We start from the raw sequence: 25526 nt of genomic DNA, 5'->3' as shown, positions 1-25526 counted from the left end.
CGACAGTAAGAAAATGCTGGATTTTTGTGAGGTTTGTGAATTACATCTGTTTAAACGAGATATCTGCATATTTGCAAATGGTACATAATACAAGCTTTATTGATATTTGCCTCTTATCATTAGAAAAGAAAGTTAAAGTTGCCAGGGAACTGTTGAGGAGAGACTGTTAGAATACGTGCTTCAGAGGAAGATTTATGCGCTATCCACAGGATGCTGGATCTGCTGAAGTTGTTTGAGGTTGGGTCATTACATCTGTTTAAACGTGATATGCGCATATTTTCAGACGGTATATAATACAAGTTTTATTGATATTTGCCTTTTTATCATTAGACAAGACAGTTAAGTTACAGGAAACTGTTGAGGAGAGAGCAGAAGAATGAAACAGGTGAGCACTTTAACATTATGAGCTCAAACGCGTCTGCCGCGGCTCTGATATGCAGACCTCTAAGCTAATGATGTTGAAATAAGCTAATTAGCCAGGAGTTGGCAAACCTGGCATCCAGTTAATGAAACAAGATTGGAGGTTTGGGCTAGAGCTACTTTGACTTACAAAAAACACTTAAATATTGAGTTTGCTATTCACAAGAAGCATCTGCTGATGTGGACAATGCCTCGCAAAAAGAGATCTCAGCAGACCTACGATCAAGAATTGTTGCTTTACATAAAGCTCAAAGGTTACAAAGTTATCTCAAAGAGCTTAGATATTCATCTATCCACAGTTACACAAATTGTCTATAGATGGAAATTATTTAGGACTGTGGCTACTCTCCCTAGAAGTGGCCGTCCAGCCAAGATGACTCGAAGGGCACACCGCAGAATGCTCAACGAAAAAAGAACTCTAAAGTCCCCAGACGGCTTTGCTGCTGAATTTTTTATATCTTATGCTATAGAACTGGCTCCACTTTTGTTAGAAGTTTATATAGAATCATTAAAGAATGGAAAGCTTCCACCAACCATGACGCAAGCCCTGATCAGTCTGATTCTTAAAAAGGACAAAGATCCAAGCGAGTGAAAGAGATACCGTTTTTGAATTTCCCTGATCCAGCTAGATGTCAAAATATTGTCAATTTTTTGCTAACCAATTAAGTCAAGTTATGACATCTCTTATAGATCAGGTGGGGTTTATTCAGGGCCGCAGCTCTTCTGATAACATTAGGCATTTCATCAATATCATGTGGTCAGTGGCGAATGATCAGACTCCAGTCGCTGCCATCTCACTTGACGCTGAAAAGGCGTTTGATATGGTAGAATGGGATTATCTTTTTAAAATTTTAGAAATGTATGGGTTCAGAAATACTTTTATTGGATGGATTAAGTTACTTTATAGACACCCGTTAGCGGCGGCACAAACAAATTGATTCATTTCAGATTATTTTACTCTGAATAGGGGCACCCGGCAGGGTTGCCCTCTCTCCCCCTTATTGTTCTATCTTGCCCTGGAACCATTAGCAGCTGCAATAAGCAAGGAAGATGATTTTGTATTGAACATGAAGTTCTTGCCCCTATTTTGCCATTGCAAAGCCTTTCTATTAAATGAACCGGAGAAGTTGTCATACCCCGTTATCTCGTATTTGCACACGGTATGGGCAAAAGTGTATGTTTGGAAAATTACAGAAAGTGATGTCAAGCCTTTAGGCAATTAGTCAGTTAGCTTCTGATAGTCAATTGGAGGTGTACCTGTGGATGTATTTTAAGGCTTACCTTCAAATTCAGTGCCTTTTTGCTTGCAATCATGTGAAAATCAAAAGAAATCAGCCAAAAGCTCAGAAAAAAAATTGTGGACCTCCACAAGTCTGGTTCATCCTTGGGAGCAATTTCCAAACGCCCGAAGGTAACACGTTCATCTGTACAAACAATTGTACACAAGTATAAACACCATGGGACCACGCAGCCATCATACCTCTCAGGAAGGAGACGCATTCTGACTCCTAGAGATGAATGTAGTTTGGTGCGAAATGTGCAAATCAATCCCAGAACAACAGCAAAGGACCTTGTGAAGATGCTGGAGGAAACAGGTAGACAAGTATCTATATCCACAGTAAAACGAGTCCTATATCGACATAACCTGAAAGGCTGCTCAGCAAGGAAGAAGCCACTGGTATGGGCAAAAGTGTCCAGAGTGTTTAATTCTGACATTTATTTAAATGTTGCCTCGCATATGGCAGAACCCAAAATTACATATTAATAAGTCCCCTTTCTGCTGGTCAAAGTGGATTGTGTGGGAGGTTAATACGCTCTGTGACCTAAATGAGAGTGGAGTATTGAGATCTTTTGAAAATATGGTTCAACATACTAGGATTCCCTGATCTCAGTTCTTTAGGTATTTACAGCTGTGCAACCTGCTCTGTACTATTTTTGGGGGTAGCATACAACCCATGTTTTTTGGGGATGTGTTAAAATCCAAGAATTTTGGTTGAGGGTTCAGAGCTTTATGTGTGATGTAGTGGACACTCAGTTTTCATTTTGCCCCAAACTGTGTATTTTGAGTGATGGGGCAGTCCTGAATATAGGTGATAAATATATAAAAAGCTCGGTCCTAACCAGCGTGATGATTGGCAGACAGGTAATCCTCAGGGGAAGGAAGTCAACTGATGCGCCCTAATTTCATGAGTGGTGCACCGATTTGGGCAGGGTAGCGGCATTTGAGGAGATGGCATGTAGAAGGCTAGGCAACCTGGATTTGTACATCAGGAAATGGGGCAGCTATTTAGCCTTTTTGGAAGGCTCTCGGGGAGGGGCAGTGGAGAGAGACTAGTGTTTTTTTTTTTTGTTGTTGTTGTTTTTTTTTTTTAGTTTCTAAATATTTTCTGCTGTTTTATTGTCTATTTGTGTGTCTTTGTCAGTTGGCTTTTGACCACTGGGGTGCTTGATTGTGTAGGGTGGGGGTGTTAATGTTCGGGGGGAAAAGTTGTGATTTCATGTGGTTTGAATTTGCATTCTTTGTTATGTCTATTTTATTTGACCCCAGCTTAGCTGGGATATGCAAAAAAAAAAAAAAGAATTTCACTGTGTATGTTCAAAATGTATAATATGTGACAAAAATTAAAAGGCTTCTTGATTTGCTGCATGGAATCGATAAATATTGTTAATAACAAAAAAGAACCCTGAAGTGACAGCTAAAGACTTGAAGGAATCATTGGAACTGGTTAACATCTCTGTTCATGAGTCCGCTATACAGAAAACATCAAACAGGCATGGTGTCCATGGCAGGACACCACGAAGGAAGCCGCTGCTTTCCAACAAAAACATTGTTGTGCGCCTGAAGTTTGCCAAAGACCACCTTGACACTCCACAGCGCTACTGAGAAAATGTTTTGTGGACTATTGAAACTAAGGTTGAATTGTTTGGGAAGAACAAGCAGCACTGCATATGGTGTAAAAATGGCACCACATACCAACATGAAAACATCATTCCAGTGGTGAAGTATGGTGAAGGGAGTATCATGATTTGGGGCTGCTTTGCTTTTTCGGGGGCCTGGACCGCTTGCCATCATCGAGGAGAAAAATGAATTCCCAAGTTTATCAAGATATCCTACAGAATAATGTCAGGTTGGGTGTGTGCCAGCTGAAGCTCAGAAGTTGGGTGATGCAGCAGGACAATGACCCTAAACATCTAAGTAAATCCACTACAGAATGGCTTAAAAAATAAAAAAAAGGAAAAGAAAATCCACCTTTTGGATAGGCCCAGTCAGAGCCCAGACCTTAACCCAGTAGAGATGCTGTGGAATGACCTCAAGAGAGCCATTCACACCAGACTTCCTAAGAATATGGCTGAGCTGAAACAGTTCTGTAAGGAAGATTGGTCCAAAATTCCATCTGAATGCTGTGCAGATCTAATCCACAGCTACCAGAAACAATTGATTGAGGTTAGTGTTGTCAAAAGTACCAGTACTTCGGTACCAATTTGGTACTAAAATAAAAAATATGTAACGATACCAGTGATTCTACAGTACCAGTAGTACCAAGCACTGTCTTACTGACACATGACTGCTTTCAAACGCTCACACTTATTTGAGCATGTTCTTTTGTTGCTCCTTTTACACTGAAATGCACAACTAATCAAATTAAAATCGTGAAATTCACTAGTGTGATTAAACCGCGAAATGCTGCAATCTTAGTCTGTATGAGCTGCATGAGCTTTAAATTAATGTGTGAAGCAGACCGCTCATACACTGGAAACACCACAGACTATGAGAATCATTCAGTTGTATGAGAGATGACAGAGCAGAGCACTAACCCACACTGAAGCTTTATTTTTATATAATTAATATAATTAAATCACAGCTTTTGCGCTTCAACGATCACATTGGGCCATGTAGTGAACTGTTTGCCCTAAGAAGTTAAACTTCCGTCAAAATAAAAGCACAATTCATAATAAAAGCTAAATGTGTAATAATAATACATAATGATTAATGAATAATGATTGTAATAATAAAAAAAATTAAGCAATATATCATAAGCAAGAATGCTTTTATACTGAATAAAAGTTTGTTAAAAAATGCAATGGTATGTTAAGTAATTGTTCTATTTTTTACTTGTTAAAAGTTTGTAAAAGTTTAATGAAAATGTTTTGATTAGACACGATTTTGATAATGAAATGAAATTAAACTTTAAAACATGGAATTTTGGGGGGGAAAAATTTTTTAAAAAGAAAAAAAGGATTTGGGGAAAAAATAAAACCAATTTCAGTAGGGCCCTGCTTAAAAACAAACAAGTGTTAGAAACACTTGAAGGAAACATGCATATCTTTTATTATTTACATTGAAATGTAACTTTAGGCTAATTGAGTGTGTTCAATAGCACATTATCATATTAGCTTTTTTTTTCTGTGGTATCGAAATTGGTACGAGAACCGTGAAATTTCACTGGTATCGGTACCGACTACTGAAATTTTGATACGGTGACAACACTAGTTGAGGTTATTGCTGCCAGAAGAGGACCGACCAGTTATTAAATCCAAGGGTTTACTTTTTCCACAGCACTGTGAATGTTTAATGGGATGTGTTCAATCAAGACATGAAAGATTATAACTGTTTGTGTGTTGTCAGCTTAAGCACATTGTGCTTTGTCTATACTTGTAAATTTGATTAAGATAAGATCACATTTTATGACCAATTAATGCAGAAAACCAGCTAATTCCAAAGGGTTCACATACTTTTTCTTGCTACTGTACATTTGTACAAAAGAAACAAAAATATCACCTTCTGATAATCTGATTACCTTCTGATCTCATATTCACTCTGTGGATATGTTTACATTCATTGCAGTGCTTTGATAACATGACTGATTGTCTGCTCTTTGTCGTCCTTGCAGGGTGAATCTGTGAAATATTTCTTGGATAACTTGGACAAACTCAGGACACCGGTAAGCATGTAGCTGTTATCTGTCTGTGCTGGTTTCAAATCTGTGGAGTTTTGCACAGATTCCATGTGGGACTGAATAGATATACAGTTGAAGTCATAAGTTTACATACACTTAGGTTGTCATTAAAACTCATTTTTTAACCACTCCACAGATTTCATATTAGCAAACTATAGTTTTGGCAAGTCATTTAGAACATCTTCATGCATGACACAAGTTATTTTTCCAACAATTGTTTACAGATATATTGTTTCACTTTTAATTGACTATATCACAATTCCAGTGGGTCAGAAGTTTACATACACTAAGTTAACTGTGCCTTTAAGCAGCTTGGAAAATTACAGAAAGTGATGTCAAGCCTTTAGGCAATTAGTCAGTGAGCTTCTGATAGTCAATTGGAGGTGTACCTGTGGATGTATTTTAAGGCTTACCTTCAAATTCAGTGCCTTTTTGCTTGACATCATGTGAAAATCAAAAGAAATCAGCCAAGCCATCATACCTCTCAGGAAGGAGACATATTCTGACTCCTAGAGATGAATGTAGTTTGGTGCGAAATGTGCAAATCAATCCCAGAACAACAGCAAAGGACCTTGTGAAGATGCTGGAGGAAACATGTAGACAAGAATCTATATCCACAGTAAAACGAGTCCTATATCGACATAACCTGAAAGGCTGCTCAGCAAGGAAGAAGCCACTGCTCCAGAACCGCCATAAAAAAGCCCGACTACAGTTTTCAAGTGCACATGGAGACGAAGATCTTACTTTTTGGAGAACTGTCATCTGGTCCGATGAAACACAAATTGAACTGTTTGGCCATAATGACCATCATTATGTTTGGAGGAAAAAGGGTGAGGCTTGCAAGCCGAAGAACACCATCCCAAACGTGAAGCATGGGGGTGGCAGCATCATGCTGTGGGGATGCTTTGCTGCAGGAGGGACTGGTGCACTTCACAAAATAGATGGCATCATGAGGAAGGAAATTTATGTGGACATATTGAAGCAACATCTCAAGACATCAGCCAGAAGTTAAAGCTCGGTCGCAAATGGGTCTTCCAAATGGACAATGACCCCAAGCATACCCCCAAAGTTGTGACAAAATGGCTTAAGGACAGCAAAGTCCAGGTATTGGAGTGGCTATCACAAAGCCCTGACCTCAATCTGAAAAAGTGTGTGCGAGCAAGGAGGTCTACAAACCTGACTCAGTTACACCAGTTCTGTCTGGAGGAATGGGCCAAAATTCCAGCAACTTATCGTGAGAAGCTTGTGGAAGGCTACCCAAAACAACTGACCCAAGTTAAACAATTTAAAGGCAGTGCTGCCAAATACTAACAAAGTGTATGTAAACTTCTGACCCACTGGGAATGTGATGAAAGAAATAAAAGCTGAAATAAATCATTCTCTCTACTATTATTCTGACATTTCACATTCTTAAAATAAAGTAGTGATCCTAACTGACCGAAGACAGGGAATGTTTTCTACCATTAAATGTCAGGAATTGTGAAAAACTGAGTTTAAATGTATTTGGCTAAGGTGTATGTAAACTTCTGACTTCAACTGTATAAAACAAATCTGGAAAAGCATGTTATTTCACCTGTAACATTGTTTTTGGGGAGCTAAAGTTTACACATGTAATCTTTTTTGTCTCGTTATAGGCCCTTGTTTACTTTAGTTGCAAAATAGCTTAGGAAACATGTTGTCCTTTTAATTATGACTGAAGTGCTCAACGTATGGATGAAGTTTGCTTTAAATAAAGCACAGTCTTCACTTTCACTCAAGATATTGATTCATTTGATATTGAAAGACCATTGTGTACAGTACTAAAACAACAGAACTAGCATCACTAAATAATTATTTTATATTCACTATTATTGATTTCCCGTTGAAGCGGTTTTGGATAAATCACTTGCCACAGCAAAGAGGTATAATTAAAGCAGAGCAGAAAAGAAATATTGAATGGCAGATGTTGGCAGATAGTGAGAATAAACACGCATGCATTCATCCCTCCTTCAAAGCATAAGGGGTGTGACCGGGTTGCCCTGCTCACCAGCCAGCACAGACAGAGAGAAGTGAAACGAGCTCTACTTGCATCAAAGGTCACATGTTTCACTCTTTCAATATTTCACATAATACTTCCTATAGCAGCATTTTCCCACCACATTTTATTCTGAAAATGCTTCCTTTTCCAGTTTTTGTGTTAATTTTTAAGGAGATAATTGAAAGACTCATTCTAGAGGAAAAGCAATGTCTGTTCTGTGTGTCACAAGGGCTCTGTGATTAAGGATGCCCATAGTACAGGAACATTTTTTGTTAATAACATGTGATCGCTGATGTTCTACTGTTGATGAATTACTGCTCATTTTGTATGTGAAAATGTTCACATTGTAGTGTTTATTTTGTAAAACATTGTAAAAGAGTGCATATTTTGTTTTCCTTATCTATTTTGAGAGCACCTGGGGTCGCTCCCCGGTGTATTTCGGGCTTGTTCATAATTTAAATGTGGACCTTTTTTCTGTTTTTATTGGTATTTTGGTAGCACAATAAACTGCATCTGGGATTTCATTCAATTTGGACTCTTGTTGCTTTTGTGTCTGGACCGCCACAGAAATGCAATCCCTCTGTGGACATTATGGAGAAAGAATCGCCATTGGCTAGAAGGCTACATTTTTATTTTTACTAGGGATGTGCACAAGTAAATTACCAATCAAATACTCATTCTGCACCAGGCTAGTAAACTATTAAAAACACTACTCGAATATCTTAAATTGATTTTCCTTTGCTCATTTGCCTGCCGTGGGCAATGCTGAATATGCTGTACTTTCCCTCTGAATCTCAAATCACACCATCACAATTGAGTCCACTGTGGATGTGTGTCGTCTAGGTGTTGCTTGAGAGAAGGAAATATGATGTTGTCTTTCATGTAGTTACTTTCAAACTCAGCCAAGTGTGGCAATACTTTTAAAATTTTGATTCTTATTGAATTTTACTCTGGTATTCAGTTCTTGTTGGAGTCATGTTTACCAATGGACAAGGATCTGCTTTTATGGTGGAAAGAAAACGCGAAGCAGCATGAGAAACTCTGAAGCTGATCAGACCAGTCTTTGTGTGTATGTGCGTTAAATCTCTGAACACGGGCAGAGTGCATTATGTAAAAAGCCAACTTTCACCAATGGTTTTTCTGAATAGCATATGAAATGATAAAAATGTGATAGCCTTTTTATGTAGACTCAGAGTTTACCAATGTGTATTACCCTAATGCCATCCGTATTGGTTTCTAAGTAATTTCCGGGTGAGTGCAAATTTTTTATTACTGTTATTTTTAAAATCTTTTTTTAAAATTATTTTTCTATTAATGCATATTGTCCGTTAAATTTTTCCCCCCAAAAGCATAGTTTGTTGAAGTTAGCTTATTATGAAACCGTTCTTGGTAGCATTTGTGAATAAAACAAAATATAAATTTTACGTACAGCATGTGTTATACTTGTTATTTTTGACTTGCATTTTAATTTACATGTAATCAATTACTCGTCTTTTATGGGTTAGAGTACTCGACAACAAAATTACTACAAAATGCCCATCCCTAATTTTTACTTGCCAGACCTTTGGTGACATGTAAGCATAATGCAACTGAAAAAGATAAGCAAACTGGGAAGGATGCATCTTCACACATATAAATATATACATAGTATTCATATTTATGACATCACATGCGATCGTATGTAGGGGTGCACCAATTGATCGGCCGATCTTCATCTTAAGTCTGTGATTGGCGATCGGCCGACTGTGCCTAGAATCAGGGCCGATCTTTTTTGCAGCATGCAGGGAATTGCACATACACTGCTACTCTAATGAATGAGCACTTTCTCAGCTCTTGATGCATGACAGAGTGGCCTCTGGAGGGTGAATTGTTGGCAATTGTAAATATTCATGAATTTAAACTTTTAAACATGCTGTTATTCAGATGAATATGCAGGTTTGTTTTTTTAAAATGTGTAAATTACACATGTACGAATATTAAATTGCCCATTTTCTAGAGTCATTACGGTAGTGATTCTGACTCGCTGCACTGTGAGCACGGAGAGGATAAAGAGACTGCAAACGGGTATAAAAACAAATTAAACAACAAATATGCTGTGACGTGGAGGAGGGTGTGAGTTGCCCAATCAGCGGGAGAGAGATAGAGGAGCAGCCGGGGACGCCAGAGAGAGACGCATGTGGCCGCTCTGTGTGTGTGTGTTATGTTTCAGTTCAGCATTTTATGTAGTAATTAAAGTCTTGTTGATTGTTAATCCGGTTCCTGCTTCCTCATTTCCCTACCGAACAAGAGGCTTGTCTGCCACACTGGTGCCGAAACCCGGGACTGGAGGAAGACACGCCGTCAGAGAGCTCTCGCCGCTGATTGAGGATCGCAACGCAGAGGAGAAGATTGGTTCGATGGAACTGGAGAGAGCTATCGCCGCTGATTGAGGATTGCAACGCCGAGGAGAAGATTGGTATGATGGAACTGGAGTGGTCCGCCAGGAGGCGGCGGGGGAGCCATCGCCCGGCAATCACGGAGGATTGCTGGACAGCTGGTTGAGGACCGAATGGCACCGTGGTCGGGAAGCAGAGGTTTTTTTCTTTTCTCTCTCTCTCTCTCGGGCTCTCCTGCTATTTTTCTATCTCCCCTCTCCCTCCCCTCATCCTACCCAGGAAGCGTGGAAGACCAGCCGGCAGCGGAACTCCAGGAGGGGGGTCAATCAAGCCAGAGGTTTCCCCTGCCTGAATCGGGCATTAGGGTTATGTGACTAGGAGGAGGGCGTGGCCGGGCCATGAGGATGCACGCCTGGCGCTGAGTTGCCCAGTCAGCGGAAGAGAGATAAAGGAGGAGACAGGGATTCCAGAGAGAGGGAGAGAGAGATGCACATGGCCGCTCGTGTGTGTGTGTGTGTGTGTGTGTGTGTGTGTGTGTGGTTATGTTTCAGTTCAGCATTTTATGTTGTAATTAAAGTCTTGTTGATTGTTAATCCAGTTCCTGCTTAAAATATCTATTTTAAAATATTTGTATTTTTAATATTATATTCAACATTCTCAGAAAAAAATAAATAAAAATAATAGTTCTTTAGCAGTATAAGCTGCTAAAGTAAATGTATGTTGTTTTAAAGGAGTTTTAGATATTTATATTGGAAAACAAGCCAAAACATTTTTTTAAATGTTTTTGCAGTGTATAATGGGACGAAGACTACCTCTCACCTTTTTGTTAACTTCATCTTTATCTCACAAAAAAAAAACCTCTCTCTTATTAATAAAGCTGCGTTTTGCCAATTTTCTTCATGATAAGAAATGCACAGTGACATATATTATGATTCAATACGTTTCCATCGCGTTATAATCTAGCTCCATTAAGCGCGCGCACTCGAGGGAGGAGCGTCCCCGCAAAAGAGTGTACCTCAGCCAGGTGCAGTTTCAATCTCTCCCCCTTAGATCGGGACACTTCGCGCAACTCATAGAAGAGGCGCTGACCGCACAGAAAAATGCCAGTTTCCTTATTATTTTAACTTTAATAAAGCTATAACGCATTAAATATAACTGCATTAAAGATGTAATGTCGGGGCTTTTCCTTTAAAGACGCTCGACACGCAAGTATTGCTTAAGCTGAGCGTCAGCTCCGGCTCTGCTTATTCCACAACAAGAGTGCTTCTGTATTTACTTATTTTGTATTTTTGCATTATACTTCCTTCATACTTTGCGATCTACATCAGCTGAAGCTGTTTGGAAAGTTTAGAGTGTGTCTGGACTGTGAGATGTGTTTTCTTCCTCTCCTCAGTCAGGCGCGAGCTGCAGTGCTGCTCTTGTGTGCAATCAGTTTCATATGATCTTATGTTACGTTAAGATCAAACGACTATTCGACAACGGAAATCTTTGTCGACAATTATTTTTTTATTGTCGAAGTTGTCGATAATGTCAACTAATCGTTTCAGCCCTACAGGAGGGGAACCTACAGGCAGGTGGTTTTAATGTTGTGGCTGATCGGTGTATGATGTCATGAAATTACATTTATAATAATGATAAAGTTGTTGTCACTGTTTCACATTTTTAGCACAAAATATTCACAAGGTTGGAACTTAATAATAAAAACAGAATTCCAAATATAACATTTAAGTGCTACTATATCAAATGTACTATTTAAAATAAAAGCATTAGGTTTATGGGGCAGGGCTTGCACAGGTTTTTACCAATTAAAATATTTCATAATGTATGATTGCCCCTATAAATTTAAATATTATATATATATATATATATACACGATCAGCCACAACATTAAAACCACCTGCCTAATATTGTGTAGGTCCCCCTCGTGCCACCAAAACAGCGCCAACCTGCATCTCCGAATAGCATTCTGAGATGATATTCTTCTCACCACAATTGTACAGAGCGGTTATCTGAGTTACCGTAGACTTTGTCAGTTCAAACCAGACTGGCCATTCTCTGTTGACCTCTCTCATCAACAAGGTATTTCTGTCCACAGAACTGCTGCTCACTGGATGTTTTTTGATTTTGGCACCATTCTGAGTAAATTCTAGAGACTGTTGTGTGTGAAAATCCCAGGAGATCAGCAGTTACAGAAATACTCAAACCAGCCCATCTGGCACCAACAATCATGCCACGGTCCAAATCGCTGAGATCAAATTTTTCCCCATTCTGTTGGTTGATGTGAACATTAACTGAAGCTCCTGACCCGTATCTGCATGATTTTGTGCACTGCTGCCAGATGATTTGCTGATTAGATAATCGCATGGATGATTGTTGGTGCCAGAAGGGCTGGTTTGAGTATCTTTAACTGCTGATCTCCTGGAATTTTCACACACAACAGTCTCTAGAATTTACTCAGAATGGTGCCAAAAAAAAAAAAATAAACATCCGGTGAGCAGCAGTTCTGCAGATGGAAATGCCTTGTTGATGAGAGAGGTCAACAGAGAATGGCCAGAATGGTTCGAACTGACAAAGTCTACGGTAACTCAGATAACTGCACTGTACAATTGTGGTGAGAAGAATATAATCTCAGATTGCTATTCTGAGATGCAGGTTGGCACTCTTTTGGTGGCACGAGGGGGACTACACAATATTAGGAAGGTGGTTTTAATGTTGTTGCTGATCGGTGTATATACACTAGGCCTGTAGTGATTATTAAATAAATGTCTGTTAACTGCGATTATTGGGCATTCTAATTCCTATCACATTTTAATGCCAAAATAAGATAATTTTAAGCAAATATGCTGTATAAATGCCATGAATGGCGCATTTGTGTGTCATTCAGTTGAACTTCAAGTCTGAGTGTCACTGAGTCGCACCATGGACGTCAACCAGAGCAGCTACTGTTCAAAAGAGTGCATGAAGCACTTGTCAAGCGCCCTGATGCGCGCTGTCAGCAGAGGCTCGTGCCAAACCTCCGTGGAAATACAACCGAAAAAGTATAAACTGTGATAGTGAACGCAAAGTGCAATGGTGTAATGGCAAATGTTCCTGGTTCATACACGCAGTGAGACAGAGGAGGGGACGCACACTTACTCTATTTCTGTGGAGTGATGAAATGATGAAATGAAATCTCAAAGGTTTTTTTTAATGACAAATAAGTGCTTTTGGGTTAAATGAGAGCATTAAAATAACATGTGAAAGTGAAGAAATTAGGACCGAAATGTTTTACTATTGCATAATATAATAAAATATTATATAAATACAATAAGTGTGTGTGTGTGTAAAATGAGTTAAAAAAAAAGAAATGTGTAAATATAAAGTTGACCAAAAAGAGAGACATATTTTAAGTATTTAGAAATATTTTTGTATTTTAAAGTATTATTTTTCATGTCATTCATACGTTTTTAAAGCCTTAAAAGGAAATCTCATATTGCCAGCCAAATTTCATAATCGTTACAGCCCTACTTGATTGCTAGCCCCAGTCAGCTGCATGCTTTCTACATCGCGAACAATAGTGGTGTTTCGTTTTTGAATGAATCAGTCTTTTTGACAGCTATCTGGGTCTTTTTATGTGTCAAAAGCTCACAGTAAATAAACACACACATGACAAGGCGAACATGAATAACCAGTCTATAATGATTCTAAGGTCGTTTTAAGCTATTCCTTCACCGGTGCATGTAAATACAGGTCAGGCATTGCTTGCTTGTGGACACGCACAACTGCACCACTGCACCACTGCTAAAAATCCTAGGGGAAACATTGCACAAGAAAGTGTTTACGGTTGGGCAAACATTAAAGAGAAGTTGGATGGTTGTTTTTGCTTGGATTGTCACGGACTGACCATCATGCACCATTCAAAATTCAGAGGAACTGAGTTTTGATCCAGACTGAGATAATATGCACTTTAGAGGAGGATATTATATGAGCATTCAACAGAAAGAAAAAACACTGGATTTGCACAAGTTTTATGAGGTTCGTGAATTACATCTGTTTATACTAGAGCTGAGATATTCTCCTAAAAATCTTTGTGTTCAGCAGAAGAAAGTCATACATATCTTAGATGGCATGAGAGTGAGTAAATGATGAGAGAATTTACACTTTTGGGGTGAACTAAATTATATTAACATTATTATTGTTAATAATGATGATTGTAGTAATAATAGTAAAGTCATTGTATACAATAATACAATTTCAGTCGTAGTTTCTTAACTTTAAATCCCTCTGGCTTTTATTTTGACGGAACACTCCAGGAAGAACTTTGTGTTTCTGTCTGTAGTCTAGTTCATTGTAGTTTCAGTATGCCTCTTATCAGGTGAAATGCTCCTCCGTTGCTGTTCTCAATGCATGTTTTAAGTGAACCAAACTATCAAGCATCTACATCTGAGATGGAGTTCATGTGGAGTGCTCACATATTGTGAGCCACATCACTGAAAACAGCAACGCAATACAATCCCTGCGCATGCTGTGTGTGTCAGCAACAGAGCAGTGTTCATTCAATGAAGCGTACTGCGCATGCAGACTGTATATTTACTTGGGCATCCTTTGCCATTCACAAAACTATAGTATGGCTTCAAGAGACTTTGAATAATAATCACAAGTCATATGGACTAGTTTTTTGGTGTTTGTATGTTGTTGTTGTTGTTTGACTGTAACAACCATGACACACAATACCGGAGTACTGGAAAACACTTTTTATTAATGCCAAATAACCAAGAGAGAGAGATCACTTCACTTCTGTGGATGTAGACTTATTTTTTTTTTTTTCAATTTTGAATGCCCAATTCCCAATGCGCTCCTCGTGGTGGCATAGTGACTCGCCTCAATCCGGGTGGTGGAGAACGTATCTCAGCTGCCTCTGTGTCTGAGACAGTTAATCCATGCACCTTATCGTGTGGGTTGTTGAACGCATTACCGTGGAGAAATAGCGCGTGTGGAGGCTTCATGCTGTTCTCCGCGGCATCCACACACAACTCTCCACGTGCCCCACCGAGAGCGAGAACAACATTATAGCGACCACAAGAGTTTACCCCATGTGACTCTACCCTCCCTAGCAACCGGGCCATTTTGGTTGCTTAGGAGACCTGTCTGGAGTCACTCAGCACGTCCTGGATTTGAACTCGCGACTCCAGGGGTGGTAGTCAGCATCTTGACTCCAGGCCCCGTGGATGTAGACTTTAATGTGCAACATAAAACAGTGTTTTTTCTCCATGTGAGTGTTTTCTGTTTGTGTTCAAATTTTCATCTGAAAATAGCATTTGAATAATTTTCGGTGGCCGAAATTTCGGTGCGTCCCTGTTGTCACAGTACCAAAATTTCAATAGTTGATACTAATGCCAGTGAAACTTCATAATTCTTAATAATGCTCCTAATACTCAGGCCCACACGGAAAGCTCTACAGATTTCCGCATAATTCGAACAACCATCGTTCAGTTCATCACATCCTCCAACCTTTGTGTGTTTTGCTAATTGGATTGTGCTTTCAGCTACTAATAAGAGTGTACTACTATTTTCCTTTTAAAGACATTTTACCATATTTAAAATACATTCCACATATTGTCCCCCAAAATCAGTGCAGAAAATGCCAAAAAAAAAAAAAAAAAAAAAAAAATCTGCAGATTCTGGGTGTGACAATACTGCAGAAAGACTAATATCATTGTATGCATGTTTCATTATCTACTTGGTACAGAAGTATAAGTACTTTTGACGTCTGTATTTATGATTATGCCTTTGTTTGTGGTCCTGATTTATTTCCAATTCCTTTGCATTTATCTTGTCAACAATAGTGTTTACACACTGAGACGTACATCTGTGCAACAGCATTAGTGCCTGGCTGGTGCACGAAGGGCCTGTATAGTTCCCTTTGTATCATGTGACCTGCTGTTCGTGTTCTCTCTTTGTACTAAACGGATGTTTGCGGTTTTGTGCTCTTTCTAGACACTGCTGACTGCAGTAAATGTGATGATTAGGATCTTAGCTTTGACTCAAGTCTCCAGACTGCTGTTTTAGGACAAAGGACCAGATAACCTCATATCGATCCAGTGCTGTTTTCAATTCACGGCTTCTTGAAAGTAATGCTGGTTCTCCTTTTTAAACACATTATCTAGGGCAGGGTTCACACGGTCATGGAAATATCAGAGAATTTTAAAATAGTGAAAAGTCATGAAAATTCCTCTAGTAAATATACATATTTTTTCTTGTTATGCTCTGGTCTAAAATATTTCATGGTCTAGATGTTGCTCTTGTGAACACTAAAACTTGCTCACTGCCTCACAGACAGGGGGCAATACATTTATTTCCATACATACCTCACTTTCTGTACTATACTACTTGACATCACATTCATCTCTGTCACACTGGCTCTGTTCTGTGAAAGAGGAAGTGGGGTGGAATGTGTTGTGGTCCATGGGCACGCCTCATACAGACATTGCTCTTTGACGATAGTCCATTTTGTTTCTTAAGCTAAACGACTACTCGTTCCACTGAGCCACGTGCCATGACGTGGAAATCACGCCACCGACAAACGAGGAGGAAATATAGCACACTTCCGAATGTGCCCAAAGGTGGAAATGACCACTTGGTGCTGTTGAAAATTGAGTGCTTGTTTCAGTTTGCATTCATTCTTCTGAATGAATGTCAGTGTTAAAAAACAAAAACAAAAAAGAAAACATTTTATTAAAGGATAACATTTGCCGATTAATAATCGATATATCTGTATTTTATGACAACCCTAATATTTACCCCAAGGTTTGGGTAATTTCTGACCCCGATGTATGGAATGAGTGGATGAATGTAGATCTAAAATGTTTGGGGAGAACTGGACTTCCGCAGCCCAACATTGATGAATGTTTAGAAGGATATGAGGGTTTCTCAGGCACGTGACAAAATGTTGTGTATGTTTGGTTCTGGAGCACCCTCCTTGTGTTAACATCAGTTTGAATCTTAAAGGTGCTTAGTAATTTCTTCCCCCAAAAATATGCTTGAAAAATGTGTTTAAAACCATGTTCATTTTCATTAGATCATGGTGGCTGCCATGTTGATTTCATAAGCAGCTGAAAACAACTAATTTTGTCTTGGATAAAAGGCATTAAGGCATATATTTTCGATACAGTTATTTACTAGGTGATTTTAGACATGTGAGACATTACAGTATGATTTTCTGTAAAGCTGCTTTAAAAACTATGTATTGTGTAAAGCACAATAAAAATAAAATGATTTTTTGCCCACGGAATAAATTAATCATATCTGGCCTTGAATAGCATATTTATACAATGGTATCAGTAACCAAAAACTATAGCTTTTACTTGATGCTGCATCATCAAGGATGGCTTTTCCATTAAAGGCAGTGGTCTTTGTCATCTCGTCTGGAATTTCAGAAATGTACCTCCAGCCTTATGTGCTAGCACTGAGCATTAAACTGTGGCATAGTACAGCTCTTGTCGACTTGACATGGCAGTAGTGGAGTCATAGTAGAGTTTCAAGTAATGCATTTTGTCTGCATTTACGCTTGCACTCAGTGTTGGGCACACTGTAAAAAAAAAAAAAATCCTGTTCAATTTATGGTAAAAAACTGGCCACTGTGGTTGCCAGAAATTCACTGTAAAATAAAAATCAATAAATATATAAATATGGTAACCACGTTTTAGGCTTTACGGGATGTAAGTTTGATGCCTGTATATTTTACGGTGTATTACTGTTTATATTATTAAATCATTGAAACGTAATACTTTAACCTTCTGAAACTGTAAAAATCTGCTTTCACTTTATTATGTATTGTTACTCGCTGTCATATTTACAGAAAGGCACAGTGCTCAGTCACTCACACACACTAAACACTATCAGGGTGACACACGTGAGATTAAAATAATGCAATAAACATTAACTAAACTACATCAAATATAACATAGAACACCCCAATGTAGATAAGTGATATTAAAATAAGAAGCAGCAACTATTCCCATAAAATATAATGAAATGTGATATAGAACGCAGGGAATTCTGGGAACACCCGATTATTGTTTTGTTTTTTAACCGTAATTTTAACAATAATTTATCGTAAAAGGTACATGTACTCTCTTGTTAAACATATATACAGTAAAATCATACTTTTTACATGTAAAAAATGTTACTGTAAAATTACATGTATTGTCATTTTAAATATATTAAAATGTTTTACCGTATATTTTAAGGTAACTGCCCATTTACCAATTAACGTTTTTTTACTGTAGCATTTTTGCAGTCTTTTACCGTTAAAATTACAGATATTTTTTTATAGTGCAGTGCTGCTTACAACCTTTTTGCTTATGCTGCCCCCCAACCCCCGACACTGGTATGCCAGCAATTTAAAGAATGAGCCATGAGCTGTCCATCACATTTGTTTGCTTTTTTTCCTGTCCCACATGAATTTGGTGACACTGAGGATGTTGCCAGAATTTTATAAACGCACTTTTTAACAAGTGGTAGAGAGGAGAGGAGTCTTTACCGCGTCCGTGCTATATGTGATAAGAATACATTTCTCTTTTTACTTTTTGATCAACAACTGACTTCAAAAAATAGAAAAAAGATATTAAAAGACAAATTATTCAATGAAATTGTAGTGCGTGGATTTCATCTTTGATGGACACATTACACAGAAGAAATATTCTGCTTTAATCTCAAGCCCTTTTCAACAAAACAATTTCCCAGGTATTCCAGTACTTCAATTTCTAAAAGCTAAATTCAAGCACTTTAAGCACTTCAAGGACCTTGTGCGAACCTTGTAAATAGCAGTGGTATAATAATTAATGCATCTCACGATAAATTTCAGTTCACGATACTAAATTCCCGATTCGGTTCGTATCATATTTGACATTAGGATTATATTCCCCCATAGCATTATTATACATAATATTCAGCATTATAAATAATAGATTAAAAGTGCATTCAGTAGTTTGGAGCCAACATAAATGTTTTACACATTAACAAATGATTTGTGTTTTTGTGAAGTTTGATCCGAATGGTGTACTCACATGAGATGAAGACTGTACTCATCATAGTTTTCAATAAAAAAAAGTGTTTTATTTTACATGGTGCGGGTCATCCCCTTAAATGTGTTTCACCATGTTGAAATCACATGACCCGTGGTGTTTCACTAAACGTCGAAGAAGAGAATCCTCACACTCATTGGCTGCCGCCTGTGTAGATACTCTTGGTTATGCGCCGAACATTGTCGTTTGGTGACGTGAAGAGCGAAAAGAATCGGAATGAGCTTTATTGCCAAGTATGCTTACACACACAAGGAATTTGTCATGGTGACAGAACACAATGGAACATACTTATTTATCGTGCTTTAGCAGCGGAGACAACGGGAGATCCAGTAGCTGTACTGCCGAAGAAGCAAAAAAAGGTCTGAAGCAACTTGCTTCAAGCAAGAAGACAGAAAGACCGGCAAAGGCAAAAAACTAGAGTAAACATCGGTAACGGTAAGGCATCTATGTCTTCATTCGTTTAGTGCAAACTAGCTTGGAACAGCAATTGTTGAGGATTTTGTGTAAACCATGACGTTGGTTGCTTGGAAATAAAACAAGTTCTTCAAATACAGAATTTATGGACATGCTAAATTTGATCATCAAAAACATTTATAATCTTTCCTTTACAATAACATTCAGTATCGCTAGATAATTGAGGTTTATTTTACACTAAGCGGTAATTGTCTTTAGAAATAACCTGAAACGTAGACAGTCTCCAAAGATTATTGATATGAGGGACAATAATAATCTATCCTTAACAGCAGGAGCATGTTCACTTGATTTCTGACATTTGTTTTTAGGCAAAGCAGTTATATTATAGGAGTAATAAATAACTTTAGAAATTACCTCAAACTCTGACATTTTCTAGATGCAAATGATATTCCAAAGCTGATAGGGGCAGCAGAGAGGATCATGCTGATCCACGTCAAAAGATGGCAGTATAGCGTCTAACACCACTGTAACATCGGTACTTAAAGTACACGAAGAAGAGCAATGCTAACACTAGCTAGAGAACTACTGAATGCCCCTTTAATATGGCACTATCATTAATCATCTGTAAACTTGAATTTTCGAACCGCGACGTATTGTGCAACGATAAACTGTTTCACCCTTACTAAATAGTGTAGAAATTTTTAAGTTTGACGGGTCTTTCTTTATGATCACATGGACAGAAAATAATGTTGCCAATTTTGAAATATCAAACTTTTTGCCTCCATATGGTTTGTCATTTATTTTGGTTTGCAAAATTCAATATATTGTTTTACTACATTACTACATTTCATTGTAAACATCAGGTTTGAACATTTTAGGAATAGGCAGATTTATGCATTCTATTTTCAAGTGGTGTTTATTAATTTTAAAGCATGCTTTGACCCCGAAGTAGAAGTTACAGTCATGTTTCATGTAAATATCAGTCCTGTCCCCTCACATTATCTCTGTGTCTCTATAGGACTATCTACCGACACAGCAAGACATTCTTCTGGCCCGTAAGCCAACCAAGGGCATTCACGAGTATGACTTCGAGATCAAGAACGTACCCTTCAAAATGGTGGATGTGGGCGGCCAGCGATCGGAGCGCCGCAGGTGGTTCGAGTGCTTTGAGAGCGTCACTTCTATCCTCTTCCTCGTCTCGTCCAGCGAGTATGACCAAGTGCTGATGGAGGACCGTCAGACCAACCGCCTCATGGAGTCGCTCAACATCTTTGAGACCATCGTCAACAACCGTGTCTTCAGCAACGTTTCCATCATCCTCTTCCTTAACAAGACAGACTTGCTTGAGGAGAAGGTCAAAACGGTGGCCATCAAGGACTACTTCCATGAGTACACAGGGGAGCCGCACTGCCTGGCCGACGTGCAGAAGTTCCTGGTGGAGTGTTTCCGGAACAAGCGCCGAGACCAGCAGCAGAAGCCCCTGTATCACCACTTCACCACTGCCATTAACACAGAGAACATTCGGCTGGTCTTCCGCGACGTCAAGGACACCATCTTGCATGACAACCTCAAACAGCTCATGCTGCAGTGATTTCTGGTCCTACATTTCATTGCAGATTTCTCTCAAATTACCCTCTTCTGCTCAGATATTTGTACTCCATACAGTAACCTTTCTGAATAGCTCTGACATGCTTTTGTGCAAGGAAAAAAGCCTAGCCTAGTCGTTTGTCGTGAGCACAGAATGGTGGCCAAGGGTTGCTAAGGTTAGAAAAGGGAGTGTGTCTGTCCACTCACTTGTTACTCTCCTTATTCAGCCTGCCAAGAGAAGCTGTATGTGTCATTAAGCATTACCCCTCATCAGTGAAAGCCTGAAGGTGGCAAAATCAATGCGTTTCCCCCCCCACGTTATTAATGACAGCGGAGGGAAACAAAGTTTTGATGGAGAGAAAAAGCACTGCCCTCAATCAGTTACCCTTTGAGCCTTTTTATTATTGACCAAATAGCAAGATGTTTTAACCTTTTAACAGGAACTATGTTCTGAGCCTCTCTGTCGACACATGCCTGGCCTTACTCAAATTTTTCCCCTTATCTTGATTGGTGTTTTTATCTTGTTAGCTGTCCAATTAATCGTTTAATTTTAGAATTCAGATGTTTTATATAGAGATATGAATATATTTAACAAAAAGATTCTTAAGTTATATTTCAAAAGGTTTACACTTTTTGTGATTTTCCTCTGCTGATGGATAATGCTTACGATCGAAGAAATGGTTTTGAGTGGAAACACGTTGTTGCAACTATATACCACTTGATAAACTGAATTTATACTGTGGTTAGCCATGCTAGGCAAGCTGATAGATACAGTATATGGCTTAAACTCAGGGCTGAATCTAGATCACTTTTAGTGTATTGATGAAATTAACTCCAATGTCCACTAATTGTAGCTCTCTGTCAGATGTCCTTGCTGGCCTACAGACAAACTCCTTCACTCCAATTCTTTACAATTTCTTTGTTTTTTTGTCCATCAGGGAACAAAAAACAAACAGTGTCTTAATTTATTTCCTTTGTTTTGTTTTGGGTTTTTTGTCCACAACCAAACTAAACTGACTTTTTTTCAGTCAGACCCCAAAAATGTATTTTTGATTTTGTCAAAAGCTTCCGTATTCACAAGTGCCACATGTTTTAGGTACCAATAATTCGAACAACTGTTTCCTGTCTGAATTACTTGCATACAAAAGGGATAGGACCTACTTTGTGAACCTTGTTCCCTGTCAATGGTTGTGTATAGCTGCTTTGTATAGTGCCATGTCCTGAATACTACTGTTGTAGTAAGTATTTTATGTAAATAGTCTGTACCTCACCCACCTCACTCTTTTCTAATGGATGTGTAACCTACACTGAATATGTATAGCTGTTTTTGCCACTGTGTACTCACACAAAATCGGTTCCCGTGTGTGTGTGTGTGTGTATGTGTATGTGTATGTATATATATATATATATATATATATATATATATATATATATATATATGTGTATATAACACACACACACACACACATACATACATACACTGACTCCCTTTTCGTAATTTGCTCCACTCCCATCCATTATTAAGGGTTGCTCCTTTTTGGCTGGTTCATTGCTATTGTTCGGGCAACCTTGGCTGTGAATGGTGCCTGCATGCGTCTATGCATTCAGATGCTGCTGGTTTCTTCTTGGCTGCAGCTCTGCCTGAAAAAAAGGGAGTAGAGGACTCTTTGTCTGGTGTCAAATCCTGCCTTATGCCCCTGGCTAAAGGCCCAGGAGGCTCGTGAAAGCAAGTATTACGTCTTCATACGCCACTGACAATGTCCTGTGTCTTCTGGTGCCAATCGGAGCAAATCAGGCATTGCATGATCACTTTCAGGAGCACAGACACATATGTACTTAAGACATAGGCAGTGATGGGCAGTTTTATAAGGGAAGTTCACCCAAAAATGCATTCTGTAATTTTTTTACCCTCATGGTGTTCCAAACCAATATTACAAACTGGAAGTGTGTTGGTCTCAGTCACAATTCATTTTTATTGCATTTTATTTTATTTTTTTATTTTTCATATAATGAAAGAGAATATTGACTGAGACTGTCATTCTGCCGAACTTCATCTTTTAGGTTTGACTGAAGAAAGTCGTTTGGTTTTGGAACAACATGTGAGTGAATAAATAATGACCCAAAAATAATGAGTTATTTTTGGGTGAATTATCCCTTGAAAGGGATGTTCTGGGTTTAATACAAGTTAAGCTCAATCGACAGGATTTGTTGCATAATGTTGATTACCACAAAAGTAATTTTGACCCGTCCCCCCTCCTCTTTAAAAACAAAAAAACAAAAATCATGGTTACAGTGAGGCACTTACAAAAAATTGGCCCAATTTTTTCCATTGTAAGTGCCTCACCGTAACCTCAATTTTTGCTTGTTTTAAGACAAGGAGGGACGAGTCAAAGTTATTTTTTGTGGAAATCAACATTCACAAATGCTATCGATTAAACTTAACTTGTATTGAACCTGAAACATTCCTTTAACTTGTGTTGAACTCTGAATATTCCTTTAAATACTGTCTTAGTATTGGCCTTTCGCCATACCAACTTAAACTGCTACAAGCACAAAGTGATCAATATTTTGAATGAGTAAATTTCAGCATTTTTGCAATGGCATTAGAGATACTGAAATACTCTTGAGGATCAACCTCTACTATTTACTGTCTTCTGTGTTGTCATACAGAAGCATGGTGAATCCTAAAACTCTGACTTTTGGCAATTGCTAACATTGTATTACCTGCCTTACACATACTGATGGCCTTTGAGCTTAGTGACCTCAAAAAATCAAGTGTTACATACCAAAATATAGAGGAAATGATTGAGAATGCTATGAAGTCCGACAGATTGGCCATGTTGTTTTCTCTCAGTTGAGCTGTGTTGGCCCTGAGGGTAAACACGTGCTTGTGAACATGATGTCACTGTCTGGTGTAGCTGTGACAAGTAGAGGATAAAAGCTGTGCTTATGGCGACACTTACCAACATGCATGCCTCCTCAGTGCCTCTGTAGTGCATTAAGGCTTGTGTTTGATTTCAAATCCTCCCTTTGTTGCCCTCTTAACGGTTGATGTGTTGTTCCACCAATTGACATGTTTAAAAGAAGGACGATGCTGCACAGATACACTACTTAATTTAGCTGTATTCATTCTCTGTACACTTCAAAGGTGTTTGGGAGAGATAATAGGCTTTATTCTAAAAATCTTTTACCTTTGACTTCCAAAGGTTTTTTGGTGTAATAGACACAAGTGATCTCTCTTCACGCCATTCCCATTTTCTCAACTCTTCCTATACAAATTTTTGATTATGTATGAACAAATGAGTCTTTCTCACTGTAGCTTTCTCTGAAATGTGATTCTGATCAGAGATAGATTTGATCTTTTTAGTTCTTCCCACATAATCAAGTTTGATTATTATTATGCAAGGATTATGCCTGCCTCAGAGAAAAATCTTAATTCCTAGTGCCTCTAAGTTTGATGCCTCAGATCTTTCCAGTTCTTTTTTGTACCTAGGTTTTTTGAATTTTTATCAATGTGGATATTTTTCAGTCCTCGTAATATCGAAATAATTCATACTAAATGATTTCAAGGCTCTTGCGTTCAGTACAGAACATTAAACTGCTTTCACTGTACAGTCTAACCTTTGCTTCCTCACTCTTCATCACTGACTCAATAAAAGCCTTTTTCAAAAACTGTCATTTTGGTGTTTTTGTGGAATTGACTTCGTTCGAGGAATTCTGTAGCTTGTTTTAATTCTACAAATACATGTGTACACTTACGCCCATACATGTCACTTAAAATGAAAGTGCAGTTCCACTTTGCTAAAACTAGGTTGTAGTGTTGCACCAAATGACAAAAAAAAAAAAAAAAAAAAAACAATTCTGCTGTACACACAGGCTCACATAATTGTGCAAAAGTAATTGCACCAAACAAAAGTTGTACTTAAAATAAAAGTTTATGCACTGTATTCGGGAAGGTTTAAAAACAGAAATTTGATCCTTGTATATTTGTTAGAACACTGGTATAACTCCATAACACTTAAAGGTTCCATTTGTTAACACTGGTTAGTGCATAAGCTATCATGAATTATCAATAAACAATATATGGTTTACAGCATTTATTAATCATGGTTATTGTTAATAACACTTTTGTTCATTGTTAGTTCATATTGCATTAACTAATGTTAACGTAACTTTTAAATTTAGAAAAGTTTTAGTAAATGTTAAAATTAAGATTAACAAATTCTGTAAAAGTATTGTTCATTATTTTAATAAAAGTAGTTAACTAATGTTAATAAATGGAACCTTATTGTAACGTGTTACCTAGAATTCGTACATACAAAAATTTGTGTTACTTTATCGCGATACTACATCATATCTCTTTCTGGTATCCTTGCATATATAGTGAGAAAATTAACGGGGTTTACATGGTTGTTCTGTCACCCTAGTATCATGCTACCACAGATAATGTTTCAAGCTAAAGTTTGTAATTTCTGCAACACCGAACAGAATTGCAAGAATAAATATAGTTTTCTAAAAGCTTTTCGAGTCCGACCCCATCTGCTGTTGCTCAAACAAACAGATATTCCTATCCTCAACTCAAGTCACTGGTTGAGTCAATGTTGTTGTGTCGGGCTGGACAGGTCGCTTAAAACAGAGGAATTTTTATAGTTCCACAGAGACACAGTATTTACAGTTTTCAAGAAAATTA

General features: G+C 38.2%; 1 protein-coding gene across 1 annotated transcript in view; it reads left to right on the top strand.

The window, feature by feature from the left end:
- Positions 1 to 24511, top strand: part of gna13b (guanine nucleotide binding protein (G protein), alpha 13b) — a 52967-nt gene extending 28456 nt beyond the window's left edge. Inside the window, exons 3-4 of the mRNA XM_051716684.1 lie at positions 5313 to 5363; positions 20268 to 24511. Of these exons, the coding sequence (XP_051572644.1) occupies positions 5313 to 5363; positions 20268 to 20840 (624 nt within the window). The 3' untranslated portion in view covers positions 20841 to 24511. The remainder of the gene's footprint in view (positions 1 to 5312; positions 5364 to 20267) is intronic.
- The last annotated feature ends 1015 nt before the right edge of the window (positions 24512 to 25526 follow it).

The sequence above is a fragment of the Myxocyprinus asiaticus genome, chromosome 14 (assembly GCF_019703515.2).
Source record: "Myxocyprinus asiaticus isolate MX2 ecotype Aquarium Trade chromosome 14, UBuf_Myxa_2, whole genome shotgun sequence".
In the NCBI taxonomy this organism is placed as follows: domain Eukaryota; kingdom Metazoa; phylum Chordata; class Actinopteri; order Cypriniformes; family Catostomidae; genus Myxocyprinus; species Myxocyprinus asiaticus.
The sequence above is the reverse complement of the archived record's forward strand: the minus strand, read 5'-3'. Positions and strand labels throughout refer to the sequence as shown.